General features: G+C 36.1%; 2 protein-coding genes across 4 annotated transcripts; both read left to right on the forward strand.

Annotated features, from left to right (window-relative positions):
* Positions 1-297: 297 nt before the first annotated feature.
* Positions 298-2,328, forward strand: LOC145910271 (ATP-dependent DNA helicase PIF1-like). The gene has a single exon (XM_082997334.1). It carries the CDS (start codon positions 299-301, stop codon positions 2,132-2,134), a length of 1,836 nt encoding a protein of 611 aa, XP_082853460.1. The 5' UTR covers position 298; the 3' UTR covers positions 2,135-2,328.
* LOC145910270 (RNA-binding protein 25-like) lies at positions 2,327-12,899 on the forward strand. Of its 3 annotated transcripts, none has more exons than XM_082997330.1 (24): positions 2,327-2,461; positions 2,794-2,837; positions 3,178-3,198; positions 3,995-4,117; positions 4,725-4,808; positions 5,135-5,245; positions 5,501-5,558; positions 5,748-5,839; positions 5,937-5,999; positions 6,160-6,348; positions 6,571-6,654; positions 8,000-8,133; positions 8,209-8,313; positions 8,473-8,644; positions 8,883-9,046; positions 9,522-9,672; positions 9,972-10,115; positions 10,561-10,641; positions 11,134-11,281; positions 11,400-11,460; positions 11,586-11,726; positions 12,006-12,132; positions 12,212-12,310; positions 12,563-12,899. In XM_082997330.1, the coding sequence occupies exons 1-24, from the start codon at positions 2,389-2,391 to the stop codon at positions 12,701-12,703; spliced, it is 2,610 nt and encodes an 869-aa protein (XP_082853456.1). In that variant the 5' UTR covers positions 2,327-2,388; the 3' UTR covers positions 12,704-12,899. The 3 variants fall into 3 exon arrangements, with proteins under 3 accessions (XP_082853456.1, XP_082853457.1, XP_082853458.1); XM_082997331.1 differs by having other exon boundaries at positions 2,794-2,819; XM_082997332.1 differs by lacking the exon at positions 3,178-3,198 and having other exon boundaries at positions 2,794-2,819.
* The last annotated feature ends 293 nt before the right edge of the window (positions 12,900-13,192 follow it).

Here is a 13,192-nt window from a genome sequence, read left to right on the forward strand (position 1 = left end):
ACGCGACATAAGACGCGACATGCGACCCACGAGTGAAGAGAGCTGTGCTGTGATTGGTCAAATTCCTAAACGAGGATTCGTGCTGAGAGAAAAACTTGCGAAAGCGATTAGGTGCAAATTAATATTTGTTTATAATTTTCAATGTATTTGTTCTATGTTTTGTGAGTTATTACCAGCTTTTTTTTTTGCAAATAAAACGAATGCCTAGACTTATGTCGCAAATTTTATTTGATAGAATTGTTGATATAATGGTATTTTTAGTGACCTTGTTGCTTCTTTTTGTATTTTGTAGATCAAAATGGATTGCGTTTTGAATAGCTGCTGTGCAAGTGTTGAAAGTATAAACAAGCAACAGGAAACTTTGAAGAAGGAGATATCTCGCAAGGCAAAACTCTCTTTAAATCGCAATGAGTTCAATGAAATTGTTTTGTGTGTCGATGGAATCACGAGATTACCAAATAAATTTGTTTTGAATAACGTAAAAATTCATTGCAAGTTTTTGAAAGAGGGCAAAAGCACACTGCAACTTAACGATCAGAATGTTCGAATTATGTTGTCAAATTGTCCTCCTGAAAGTTTGAAGAAGTTTTTAAAAGTCTTGTCTGTAAAACTGACTCATTTTAAATCAGGCAGCGCAATATCAGATCGCAAAAAGTTGATGCTGTGTTTGCCCAAACATCTGGCATATATCAGCCCATTGAATGAAAAAGACATTGCCGCTGTCAACAAAAAACGTGAAGAATTTGACAAAAAAATTGAAACTTCAAGAAAAAGAAAGCAACCTTTATCTGATGCAACAAATGTGCAACCAAACATTGACAAAGAGCCACCAATTAAACGGAGAACGCTCTCATTAAATAAAAACAAACTTGACAATGAACAGAAACATGTGGTTGATATAATTAAGCAAAGAAAAAGTATATTTTTCACTGGAAGCGCTGGAACAGGGAAATCATTCCTCCTGCGACAAATTGTTGGAATGTTGCCACCAGGGCAGACGGTTGTCACAGCAAGTACAGGTGTAGCAGCTTGCCACATAGGTGGGATGACCTTGCATTCCTTTGCCGGCATTGGACAAGGAACCGAAAACCTGGCTTCCTCCGTCAAATTGGCTTTGGGTAGAAAAAATGTTGTTAAACAATGGAAAGCTTGTCAGTATTTGATTGTTGATGAGATTTCTATGATTGACGGTGATTACTTTGACAAGGTTGAAGCTGTTGCCCGAGCTTGTCGGAAAAACAGTGACCCATTTGGTGGAATTCAACTGATTTTATGTGGTGATTTCTTTCAGCTTCCCCCTGTTTCTAAAGGCACGGACAAAAAGAAGTTGTGTTTTCAAAGTGTCAGTTGGTCAAGATGTATCGAGTATTCATGGGAGTTGAAACAAGTTTACCGGCAGTCGGACAAAGATTTCATTAAAATTTTGCAGGAAATAAGGATTGGAAAATGTGATTCAAATGCATTAGGCGTCCTTAAAGGAACAAAGCATCACAGACTCGAACAAAATGGCATTGTTGCTACCAATCTGTGTACGCATAGAGAGAATGTGGACCAGACCAACCAAGAGGAATTGGAGAAATTAAATGGAAAGTCAGTTTTTTTTGAAGCTCAAGATAGCTGTGAAGCGTACTCATCTGTCTTGGATAAAATTCTGCCAGACACAAAATCAATTGAACTTAAAATCGGAACACAAGTAATGCTTACCAAAAATCTTGATGTGAGCAAAGGTTTAGTAAACGGTGCTAGGGGAGTGGTTGTTACCTTCAAAAATTCATTGCCTTTTGTGAAGTTTATGTGCGGAACTTCCGTTATCATTGCACATGAGCGTTTTGTTGCCAAAATTAGTTGCGACATCACTGCAGTACGCAAGCAATTGCCTCTCAAGTTAGCATGGGCCATATCCATTCATAAAAGTCAAGGCATGTCATTGGATTGTGTAGAAATGTCATTGTCTAAAGTTTTTGAGAATGGTCAAGCTTATGTTGCACTGTCCAGGGCAAGAACACTAAAAGGTTTGAGAGTGCTCGACTTTGAACGTGTTTGTGTAAGATCCAATGTCGATGTTTTACGATTCTACAGAAAATTGAGAGAAAATCAAGCTTGCCAAATTTACCACAAGCTGGGCTCTGCATAGATGCATGTCTTCTAACCTATATTATGTTTTATGCAATGTCCGATTGCATGTGTTGTTTGTTTGTGTAACTATACTGTACACCCCCTGTGATCATTGCCACCTATGTGTCTGTGTTTATACTGTCAACAGAAAGTAATCATTGGTGAACCTGTTTTATCGTCCAGTGTTTAAAAATAAATTTATTTTTATTTTAGGATTAGTAGAAGCAAAATTATACTGCAAATTGTAATTTTTATTGGAGAAACTTTGAGGATATGTCGTTTCCACCAGGAGTTCCGATACAGATTCCAGGATCGATGTATGCTTCCACCACCACTGTACCATCAGGTAATGAAAAGTTGGCACCCCAACAATGTACACATGAATGTAGTCACGGAATGTTGAATTTAATCCCTTGAAAATTATGTCAACTTACTCATAGAATGGGAAAAGAACACAACAGAACTTGTGTAAATTGAGCTTTTCAGCTAACGTAAATTTTAGTTGTTTTTTAAAGAATCTTTTCAGTGAACATAAGGTAAGTACCATGTGGAAGTTTGCTTAACGTAATCTCTATTGACATTGAATTTATTGAGAAGTTAAGTGTCATAAAATAAAGCATTGATTGATTGAGGAAGTTCCATATTTTCCTTGAAATTAATATCGTTTTATTTACACAGGAGCAATGATGGTACAAATGGCCCCGGTAAGACAAGTAGCAATGGTAAGAGTCAGTGTGGTGTCTATTCACCCAAATGTCCTTACCATTAATATGCAATTAACTTAAGTAGAAAGTTATTAAGTCCATACAAGTTGGTAACGTTTATAATAAGAGTTTCCTGTTTTTTTGACTTTATTTCTCCAGTTGAAACATTTGTGTCATTTTTGGTTTTTAAATGTCTGACATTATTTATGAAGACCTAATTTTGCTGGTAAAGAATTAGATTTCTTACAATTATGTGTAAAGTTATTATACCAGCGTTGTCAGCTAGATATTTATATGTGGCTCTTTCTTCAGTCTTCTCTGTTTCAACGATTTACGTTTACCATGTTTAAATTAACAGACTGTTGCTTCAAGTTGTAAGGTCTGTTATTAGTTTGTGCTGCACTTGCATTTGTATCAGTTTTTAACATTTTGTCTTTTTGTGTATTGCTTCTTTGGCGTGCTGAAATAATTTAATCATTTGCAAAAATTTTAATCTCCATTTTCTTAACTTCAACATAACCAATCACCGGTGTTGCATGAACAACAGAAACCTTGTTTTCAGCTGTTGAATGTTTTTCACAATTTATATTCCCAAATGATTGTTTTGATGGTAATTATTCCTGCCATGCCAGTATTCTTGCCATCAGCTTTAATGAATAAAAGCTGCTGAAAGCATAATACAAAGTAGTTTTCACAAAATAGCAAACACTGTAATTTTGCTTTGCTTGTGTGTCCATTGCATGCTGCATGTTCATGTGTGGTTAAATTCACAAATACACGCCAGTGTATGATCAGTGATTGCTTACAATATGGGACAGCGCTCGGTAAGATTACTTGGCCAAATTTGCTGTTTTAAGCTTTACCTGTTTGCCAACAGGACTGTGTAAGTTTCAATGTTTTGTGAAATCAGTGATTCTTAACCTAACAATTATCATCTAATTTTATGGCAACAATTTTACAGATTTGACCAAAACCATTTAATGTCAGTGAATATCCCTACGCGTTTTTCCATAACAACCAGAGTTTTGTAACGCATGATTGATTCAAACAAGAAGCAGTTTAATATTTTAGAGTTGATTAAGAATCACTGAAGTATAAACAGAATTAACCCGTTCAACTCCACATTCCTTCACCAAATCTTACTTCTATCTTAAACCATTGTATGTTTATATAAGATACCAACGCAAGTAATGGTTCGACCTGTGGTACGACCAGCCCAACCAACTTTCATGGTCAGAGCTCAACCAATGCAACAAATGGTTGCAACTCCAACCCAGATTGTTCAACCAGCAAGTCAGGTAATTGGTTGTTTAATGTTGCCGGTGGAACTTGAATGAATGGGATGTCACCGCACTATTTTGTTGACGCCACTTTTTGATAGTCCGCTTACAATATATTATTGGCAATAAACACTTCCAATATTGTCATGTTTGCAACAAATCCTTTTGAGGCATGTCTTTGTGTATGTTGTACCAACTAACTTTTTAAACATATGAGGTGTTCTTAATGCTGCATTGGTTACTTGTCTGATTTTTCCCCACTTAACAAACACATCAATTAATTTGGAAGCTTATTTAATTAACACCATGCATTAGCAAAAATATTTTGGTTGCAACTTTGTAGTTGTGGGGATGATATACTGTTATGGTGGTAGAAAAGCCTGCGGTAAACACAGACAATTTAATTTCCACCACATCCTCCGAAAGAAAGTAATCAACATAATCAAGGCTGTACAAGCCATGCATTGTTGTGTAATTATAGGTTACACAAATGTCAATAGAAGCTTAATCACTGTATTGGCCGATTGTAAACTGATGTGCTAATGTGAGTGCTGTGGTTCAAGTCTGTTCAGTGGAAAAAACAACCTTGAGATAAAACAAATAAATTAACAAATTTTTTGAATAGATTTGGATCAAATCACCTCCTGTTCCAGCAACTAACACCATTGCCACGGCTGCAACCGACACAAAGACAATCAGTGCGGAGCCTGTAAGTTTGTGTTGTACCTGAAAATTTGTTTTTGAACAAATAAATTCACTTATTTCTTTATCTTTTAAAACTTTTCTGCCATATGAAAACACTCACTACATTGGCACCAACTTTTCCACATGTGTTAGTAGTTAGGTATTCATGGTTCTAATACGTTAGATTCCATGCAAGGCAGGTCACAAAAAATTAGCACATGTAAATTGTATGTTTTCAATGTCTCCCTTGACTTCACAAAAGCAAAATCGTGGAAATTAACCATGTATTGCCAAGAACCGATGTATATTTATATACATGTGTTTTGTTGCATAAATTACTTTCTTGACCAGAACATAACTCGTAACAATGGATCGGATACATCAGATGAACCTTCAATCACTGTGTTTGTTGGGAATATAACAGATCGTGCATCAGATGCCCTTGTACGACAAATATTAATGGTAGGTATAATTGTTTACAAAGGTGATTGTTAGCCCTTAATGTTCCCCTCTTCTCACTTTAAATCAAAATTTTAATACACCTAAAACATTTGGCATCATAAACCTGATCAGGCAAAGTAAAATCAAAATAATTAAATCGGGGTAAAATTATGTGTGATGAATATATGGGGTAAAAGTGGGTAAATATCCCTTTGATATCGATCATTAAAATTGTTATTGTGTGGGTTTGTGCAACTTTTTTCTATGTTTCAACAGAAATGTGGGTCTGTTTATCAATGGAAGAGAGTGCAGGGGGCTTCTGGAAAACTACAGGGTAAAACAAACTATAATATTAAGATATATATTAAAAGGGGTAATTTATGGTATATATTATTGTGAAGATGGGTTTGTTTGTGTGTTACTTAAGCGACATCAACATCGTAAAGTACCCAGGGGGCAAACATTTGGAAAGCAGTATTTGAAATGGTTTATGGTGTGAAGATAACAACATAATGTTTCACAGCGTTTGGATTTTGTGAATATCGTGATCCAGAATCTGCATTAAGAGCAATTGATATTCTTCACAACTTCCAACTTGGTGACAAAAAACTTCTTGTAAGTACTTTGTGTGTAAAAGTTGTAGGAGGGAATGCAGGAGTTATTTCTAACGATTCGCTTTGTACAAGAATCAACATATATATTTTTCTTTTAGGTAAAAGTTGATGCGAAGACACAAGATCTCATCGATGAATGGAAGAAGAAGAAAGGACTGGTGGTGAGTTCGTGGTCGTGTAAAAATGTTCTGTAAAGTGGATTCATAAGTGGAATAATGCCTGGAAGGCTAAAACATTCTAACTGCTTGTTTAACATGGGAACTTATGATGCACTGCTAAAAACATGTCTGAATCTATTCCCTTTGTTTATTTGTTTGGAAGACTGAGGAAGGAACAGAAGAAACCAAACTTGCTGGAAGCGAGGAAGCAAAACTCAGCCTGGAAGTTTTCCTGCAGGATTATCAGTCAGAACTGAACACTCCAAAAGCTGGTGTGGAGAAAGAGGACCCAACTCTTCCACCCAAACTTGAATACACGACACCAACAGTGAGAGAGTCCCACAACATTGAGGTGAATATAACGGGAATATTTGTTAAACTTCTATAAAAAGTTATTGAAAGGTTCATTGTAACACTGTAAATGAATTTTAATGTTTAAAAACAAATACGAAAGTTGATGATGCTGAAGTTACTGCATCAAAATATTTAATAATGGGGGGGGTAATGATTTAAAGATATCTTGTCTAAATTTTGCATCCAGAATGGTAAAGTTTTCCTTAATTCTTGTTTGCAGGAAAACCTGCAGGAATTAGCTTTGGAGGAAGAACAAAAAGATTTTATCAGCAAAGAAATCCGGACATTCCGAGAAACACAAAAGGTTTGTTAATATATTAGAATTCTCATGTTGTTAACCTTTAGTCCCTCATGTAAACCATCTTTTTCCACAGGATATGTAAGTATGCAAAACTTTAAGTGAATTTCTGTTTATCGTTATCGTATGTTGCTGAGTGTATTTCATATAAATATTCTGTCACATGTTTATCTGGAGCCCTGTTTTATGTACATAGTGCTTGCTAGCTATTATGCACACAACTAGTCAAGTCTCCTTCCGTCACCATCACTCATGGAGTAGATCGTAAGTAGCACAATATGCATTGTGTATTAAAAAGTTAGGTAATGGCCACTTCAAATGTAGGTCCCTGTAATATGATGAAATTCAAATAAATATTCCCAACCAAATATAACCTATGCATGTCCCTTTTTATCGTCGCAGTTTTAAATGTGTTTGTCGTGTTTAACCAATCTCTTGCAGGTGTTAAATCGCATCCCTTTTTCATCTTGCTACTTTTGCTAAAAAATAGTTTTATTTCCGCAGTTCTGTTTAGTATCAGTGTAGTTATGTTTTTGTACTCGATGTTTCTGAGCTAAATTAGCACCACCACATTAATAGAGAAAACAGGATGTTTGTGTTGTTATGACGACCAATTCCTGCCTTACTTGGCATACAATGACTTGATTCTCGGAAAACAATCAACAATATGTTTCATGCTCAAGATTGTGACGTAAGTTCTTTTTATAAACAGGTTTGGGGGTATTTTGGGCAACTCTAAATGAAAAAAATACAACTTTAAAATATTGGCTCCTCTTTCCCAAATTAGGATTAGGAAATTGTACTTAATCAACTTGTTGTGAAGCGTGTATAAATTAATTTACACATTTCCAGCAAGCATGGTAGGCCGATACAATATTTAGGAAATCTCCAACAAGCTTGGCAGGAATCTGAAGTTTGGGAGCTTTTTGATCGACTCTTCATAAGTTATTGAGGTTATATCATACGTATATTTTCAAAGTTCATTCTGAACCAACTCATTCTTGTAAACATGAAATTTTGTTACAAACATATAGTGAAACTTGGATGGGTTGATTTAATATGATTAGTTCAACTTTTTTGCTTGTGGCTCCAAGTTGTGTTATGATTGAAAACAGATCACACGACAGTGTCACAAAATACACAGGAAACCGGAACCCTTGGAGAAAAAAGACTGGGAGATTTTGAATGGCTTTCCATGTTTTTGTAACTATTTCTATGATAAACATTGTGTTACTGTATGTGCTTTGTTTCAGATTGTGTTTTTTTTTTTGCTACAATAACTAACCATTTCCTTCAGGGTTTACATTGTAGTTCCGATTATATGTGATTGGATGATTTTCGTGTGTTTCAGATTCAGGAGGAAAGAGCAAAACGAGATGATGACAAAAAAGATAAAGATCGTCATCGGGAGAGAACAAGGGATCGTGATTCTGAGAGAGATCGTGATAGGGAACGTGATCGTGAGAGAGATCGTGATCGTGAAAGGTGATCATTAAGTCATGAAACTAGTGATCTTGTAGACAAGTTATCATATGACAGTAATTATTTGTTGTACATCAGACGAAGAAGCCCGAGGTCGAGCAGTCGAAGGACGAGTCGATCTCCGCGTAGATCTGATACTTCACGTCGCACTTCACCGCATCGGAGAAGATCCCCACCTCGGAGGTGATGTTTGTAACATGGATTCTTTTCCCTTAGTTCGCTTATTATTCCCAAACTGTGCAACTTTTTGAATGCAACATTTTGAATTAAAACAAAAACGTTTTAGATTTAGCAAAATTAGAAAAGTATTTGGTTAAAATAATAAAATTAAATTTGATGCAGAGGAACTCCTCCGAAACGACGCACTCGCAGTCCTCCACCAAGAAGACGGCGCAGCTCAAGCAGAAGTCCCGTTGCATGGAGGAAACCTGATGAGGATGACGAGGACATGGAAGCCCATGATAGAAGGAAGTTGGAGAGGAAGATTCGTGAGAAGGAGGCGGCTTATCAACAAGTGGGTCCAACTATTTGTCAAGTTGTCAAGAATGGGATCAGAAGTCTCGTCTAAAAAGTGCTTGAACTTAGGACTTCTAACCCAATATTGAAACTAGCAAAGACTCCACCAGCATAAAGTGTGTGCAGACCTGACCTTAACGACAGTATGTGGTTTTACTAGTTTGAAACCGAAGGAATGGAGACAAGACAATGTTGATTGTTATATGTTGGTGAAATAACAAAATTTGTCTGTTCAGCGTCTTCGTCAGTTTGAGACTCGTGAGAGACGAAAGAAGCGGGATTTAGAGAAACAAGACGACAGAGAGCGGGACATGAGGAAGGAAATGGTTCGAGAAGCAAAACGTCTTCGTGAGTTTTTGGCAGATTATGATGACGACAGATTTGATACGAAATATTACACGTGAGTGGAAAATAATCTTTTTGTGCAAAATCATTTAAATTCTGAACTGTCGTTCGAATGGAAACTTGATCCCTAATGAGTGAAATTCCACAAACTTTACATTAAGTTTTTCACTGCATTGACGACCTGATAAGTTACAAAGTGTGCACAAATGTCTGCAGAAAATTGTGGATCTTGAGAAAAATGAGGGTGGTGTTCGCGTTTGTCAAATTATCACGCTTTGTTTAGGCTTAAATACGTATAAGGAGCAGTTAAAAACATGTTTCTTGTGCGAACTGTGCCAGGCTATCTTTGCTCTTGCCGCTGTAAATCATTATTGGCTCATTGCTTGTACGCAAGTTCTCCACGTTTCTTTTAAACATCAATTCTTTAAATTTTTTAAGAATATGCCTGCGTTACACCAGAATACCTGGAGTTCTGTGGACCTTAAATAAAATTTAATGAAAGGAAATATTAACTCCTCAACCCCATCTAGTGGCAGTTCATTGTCAAAACGTCAGAGGGAACGGGAACGCGAGCGGGATTTGGATGAAAGAGATCGTAAAAAGGAGCAAGATGAGATCGAAGTCCTCCGCAAAAGATTGTTGGAAGAGAATCATCCGGATGTGGAGTCGGCCATCGCTAAAGTGAGAAACCATGAAAATTTTGTGTGTTTTTGTGAATTAACTCTAAGTAATTTCACTTGCTCTCCTTCTGACAATATAAAAAACATGCAAATGTTGCATAGGATGGTGATGTGTAATAATGTCATAGACACGCAGATCGAACAACACATATGATTTGTGTAACCATCCTAGCTGATGGTTATATAACCTGGAATTAGAAAATACCTGTGTAATTTAAAAAATGTTAAACACGTATTTTGTGAAACTATTAAAACACTTGCAACCATTGAATATTTATCACTAAATAACTTTATTCCCAGGTTATCAAAGAAACTGAAGAAATTTGGGTTCCTCTTATCCAGCCTGACACTCCCCCAAGAAAAACTCCCTCTCCTGTTGTGGAAAATGTTGAGTCATCCTCGTCATCATCATCCGATGACTCAGGATCTGACTCTGAGGCAGAGGTAAGTAAATACTGGTGTGATTTTGAACTTCCACAATTCTTGATACCTCATGTTTAAATTAAAAATACGGAATCTGCTGTAAGACACTTAGGGCCAAACCTGTTGCATTGTTTAGTGTTTTAAGCACTGCCAGCAAAATGAAAAACTTTTTTTTACATGTTTCATTTATTCTTTGAGAGTTTTAAATGAATTCTTAAATTCCGTTAAACATATCAGAAAAAATCTTGCTTGATTTAAAAAAGATCAGGCAGTCGTTTGGAGAAACTGATGTAATGAGTGAGTAATTTTGGAAGTATTGACTTAACTCAAATCAACAATAGATTGGGACAAATTGTTTGTTTAATGTTTAGGTTTGTCACTCATTCATTGGCAGTGGTGCCCGAGATTATACATAAAGCACTATTATGCGGCGGTCTGAAAATAGAAACTTGATGTTTTGTCATAGAAATCTGATTCAGAATCCAGCAACAGCGATTCAGGGGATGAAAAAATTTCAAAAAAAGGTTCTGTGAAGCAAGAAAAACAGGTAAAATGATGTTCCTTGCACAAAACATATTCCTAGGGTTAACGATAAAAGTTTTGCAGAAATTTTCTGAAACTATTGAATTTGATTTATTGCCAACCACTTATATATTGAACCTGTTTTATGTAATTTTCTTTATCAGGCTGTCGGAATATGACAGTGATAATTTTAATTAAAATTGTGTATAAGCTGCAGACAGATGGCCACTGTTTCCACCTAAAAGGTCTCATCAGTGCAGCTGGTGTGACTATAAGACGACTTTGCTGACCAAACGGCCACCAGCTGCACTTATGAGACCTTTTAGGCCTGCAGCTTATACACAATTCATATTATTGGCTCCACATTGCTTAATTAAAATTGTTTGTAATTGTCTGATTATAAAATAGGTTGTTTTTATGTTTCACTATATTTACATAAACAAAATCGTAAAACTTTTTTTTGCTACATGGTAATTACTTGTAAATTGTCAATTACCCACAATCCTCACTCCGACAGATGGTGGCGACGCTTCAACCAATCAGTGAAGACATTCAACCCATCCAATCTTACCCCCCTCCTGAAGTTAAGGTTGAATCTGTCCCCGACCCATCGCAACCGGTTGTCAAGATGGAATTCTACAATGCAAGGAATTCACCTGCAAACCGTGTGTTCACTTGAATAACTTCTGATTTTTTCTTTTTGCAACTTAACAGAATTATATTTTATGAAAATTTAACTAGACTTTGTAGCTTGGTTTAAGTTTGAAAATATGTTTTTTACAGAATCGACACCAACTGATCAAGAGATTAAGGATCTGTCGGTTGTTAAAGTTGACCCTCAAGGGTGAGACTGTGACGTGAACTTGCATGAAAGAATTAACTTAAAAAATATACTCTAGTGATGCATTAAGTAGCGTACTTGTGAAAAATGATGGTTTTGTTCTCAAACTGAACAACTGATTTAACCAGGGTTGGAGGCGGCAAACGTCGTAAGTTAAAAGTCTCCGACGTTTTCAACCAAGATGAAGAAGAAGACGAGATGCCGAGGAAACGGAAACTTGTTCCGCTTCAGTACACAGAGGAGGAACGAAAAGCATTGAACCCACTCAAGTGCGTCAATGACATCATACATCACTGTGTCATGCTGCTTTTTAAACAGTGTAGTGAATTAGGGGATTGAACTGACACCCAACTCACAACATTTGGAATAATAAGAATGAATTTGACTGATTAAATAAATTTTACAAACCAAGGATTTTATTTTAATAATCATAACTTTATTGAAGCTTATAGTTGTGGTACTAGTTAACCTAACTATAATATTAAACTGTTGCTGCAGTGAAAAAACTTGTCTTTATAAATTTTGAAAAATACTTTTTTCGTGAGCAGAGCTGCAGAGGACGAGAAGAAACAAGCTGAAGAAAAACGTAAAATGGTTCGAGCTTTAATTGAAAGAATCCCAACACAAAAAGATGACTTGTTCGATTACAGTCTGGATTGGTCTATGGTCGACCCTGTAAGAAGTTCAAACAAAACATTTAAAAACTGGTTTATTTCATGGATCATCAACAGCATTTTGATGTTTTTTTATTTAGAGTTTAATGGAGAAAAGGATTCAACCGTGGATAACAAAAAAAATTGTTGAATACATCGGAGAAGAAGAACCCACTCTGGTTGAATTTATTTGCAGTAAAGTAAGTGAAAAACTCATCCAAGTTACTGGGGATCATCACAAGTTCTCTAAAAAGTTGATCCAAAATAGTAAAAAAATCATATTTGCAAAAACTAATTCAAGCACACTTTGAATGAGACATGAAATAATGATGATGCCACTGGGTGAAATTTTTACTTTTTTACGAGTTTGCTGATGTGAAAAAAATGATCTGCCGGTCGACACCAACCTACTTTGTTATGAATATTTCAAGTAATTTTTCCTTGAATTTCAGATAATGACAAAAAGCAGCCCCGAAAAAATCCTGGAAGACATCTCAATGGTTTTGGACGATGAAGCTGAAGTTTTCGTTGTAAAAATGTGGCGACTTTTAATTTATGAAACTGAGGCGAAGAAGGAAGGCTTGACCAAGTAAATCCCTTGACCCCTTCCCTCCCCAAGATAAAACGGTTCCCTTTCTGGTGAAAATATGTTGCCAACTTTCGAAGCGACAGCAGTAAAAAGTGTGCAGCCATTCCATTGATGATGTTTCCAATCATATTGAGTTTTTCCTGTTGCAACCAGTGGTTGGTGTAAAAATCTTCATGAAAATAAACAGGACTTTGATCGAAGTGTTGGAAACTTTTTGTGGCAGTCTTTCCTGATTGTTAGAACAAGTTTTTGAAGTCTTAGCGTTCAGTTCTCTGAATAGAAAGCAAAATGTAACTCACAGACTTTGGTCTTGAATCATGAACTGGTATGAATCAGTGTCAGGTTCCCCCTGCAGTTTTGTTGTTTTAACTTCAAAACAATATTTTTTTAAAGAGTTTACTTTATAAGAACTGTAGTGTAATTATAACAATCTTTCCCAACTTAACGCTTGCACAGTTGTTTGGTCTACTGGTTAAATTTGTGATAATTTCTG

The sequence above is a fragment of the Ascidia mentula genome, chromosome 8 (assembly GCF_947561715.1).
Source record: "Ascidia mentula chromosome 8, kaAscMent1.1, whole genome shotgun sequence".
Lineage (NCBI taxonomy): Eukaryota > Metazoa > Chordata > Ascidiacea > Phlebobranchia > Ascidiidae > Ascidia > Ascidia mentula.

Excerpts from the sequence above, each read along its gene's own strand:
- LOC145910271 (XM_082997334.1), top strand. The coding sequence starts at position 299 with ATGGATTGCGTTTTGAATAGCTGCTGTGCAAGTGTTGAAAGTATAAAC.
- LOC145910270 (XM_082997330.1), top strand. The coding sequence starts at position 2,389 with ATGTCGTTTCCACCAGGAGTTCCGATACAGATTCCAGGATCGATGTAT. Across the intron at positions 5,246-5,500 it reads TTGTACGACAAATATTAATG|AAATGTGGGTCTGTTTATCA; the intron begins GTAGGTATAATT and ends ATGTTTCAACAG. Across the intron at positions 12,311-12,562 it reads TTGAATTTATTTGCAGTAAA|ATAATGACAAAAAGCAGCCC; the intron begins GTAAGTGAAAAA and ends CTTGAATTTCAG.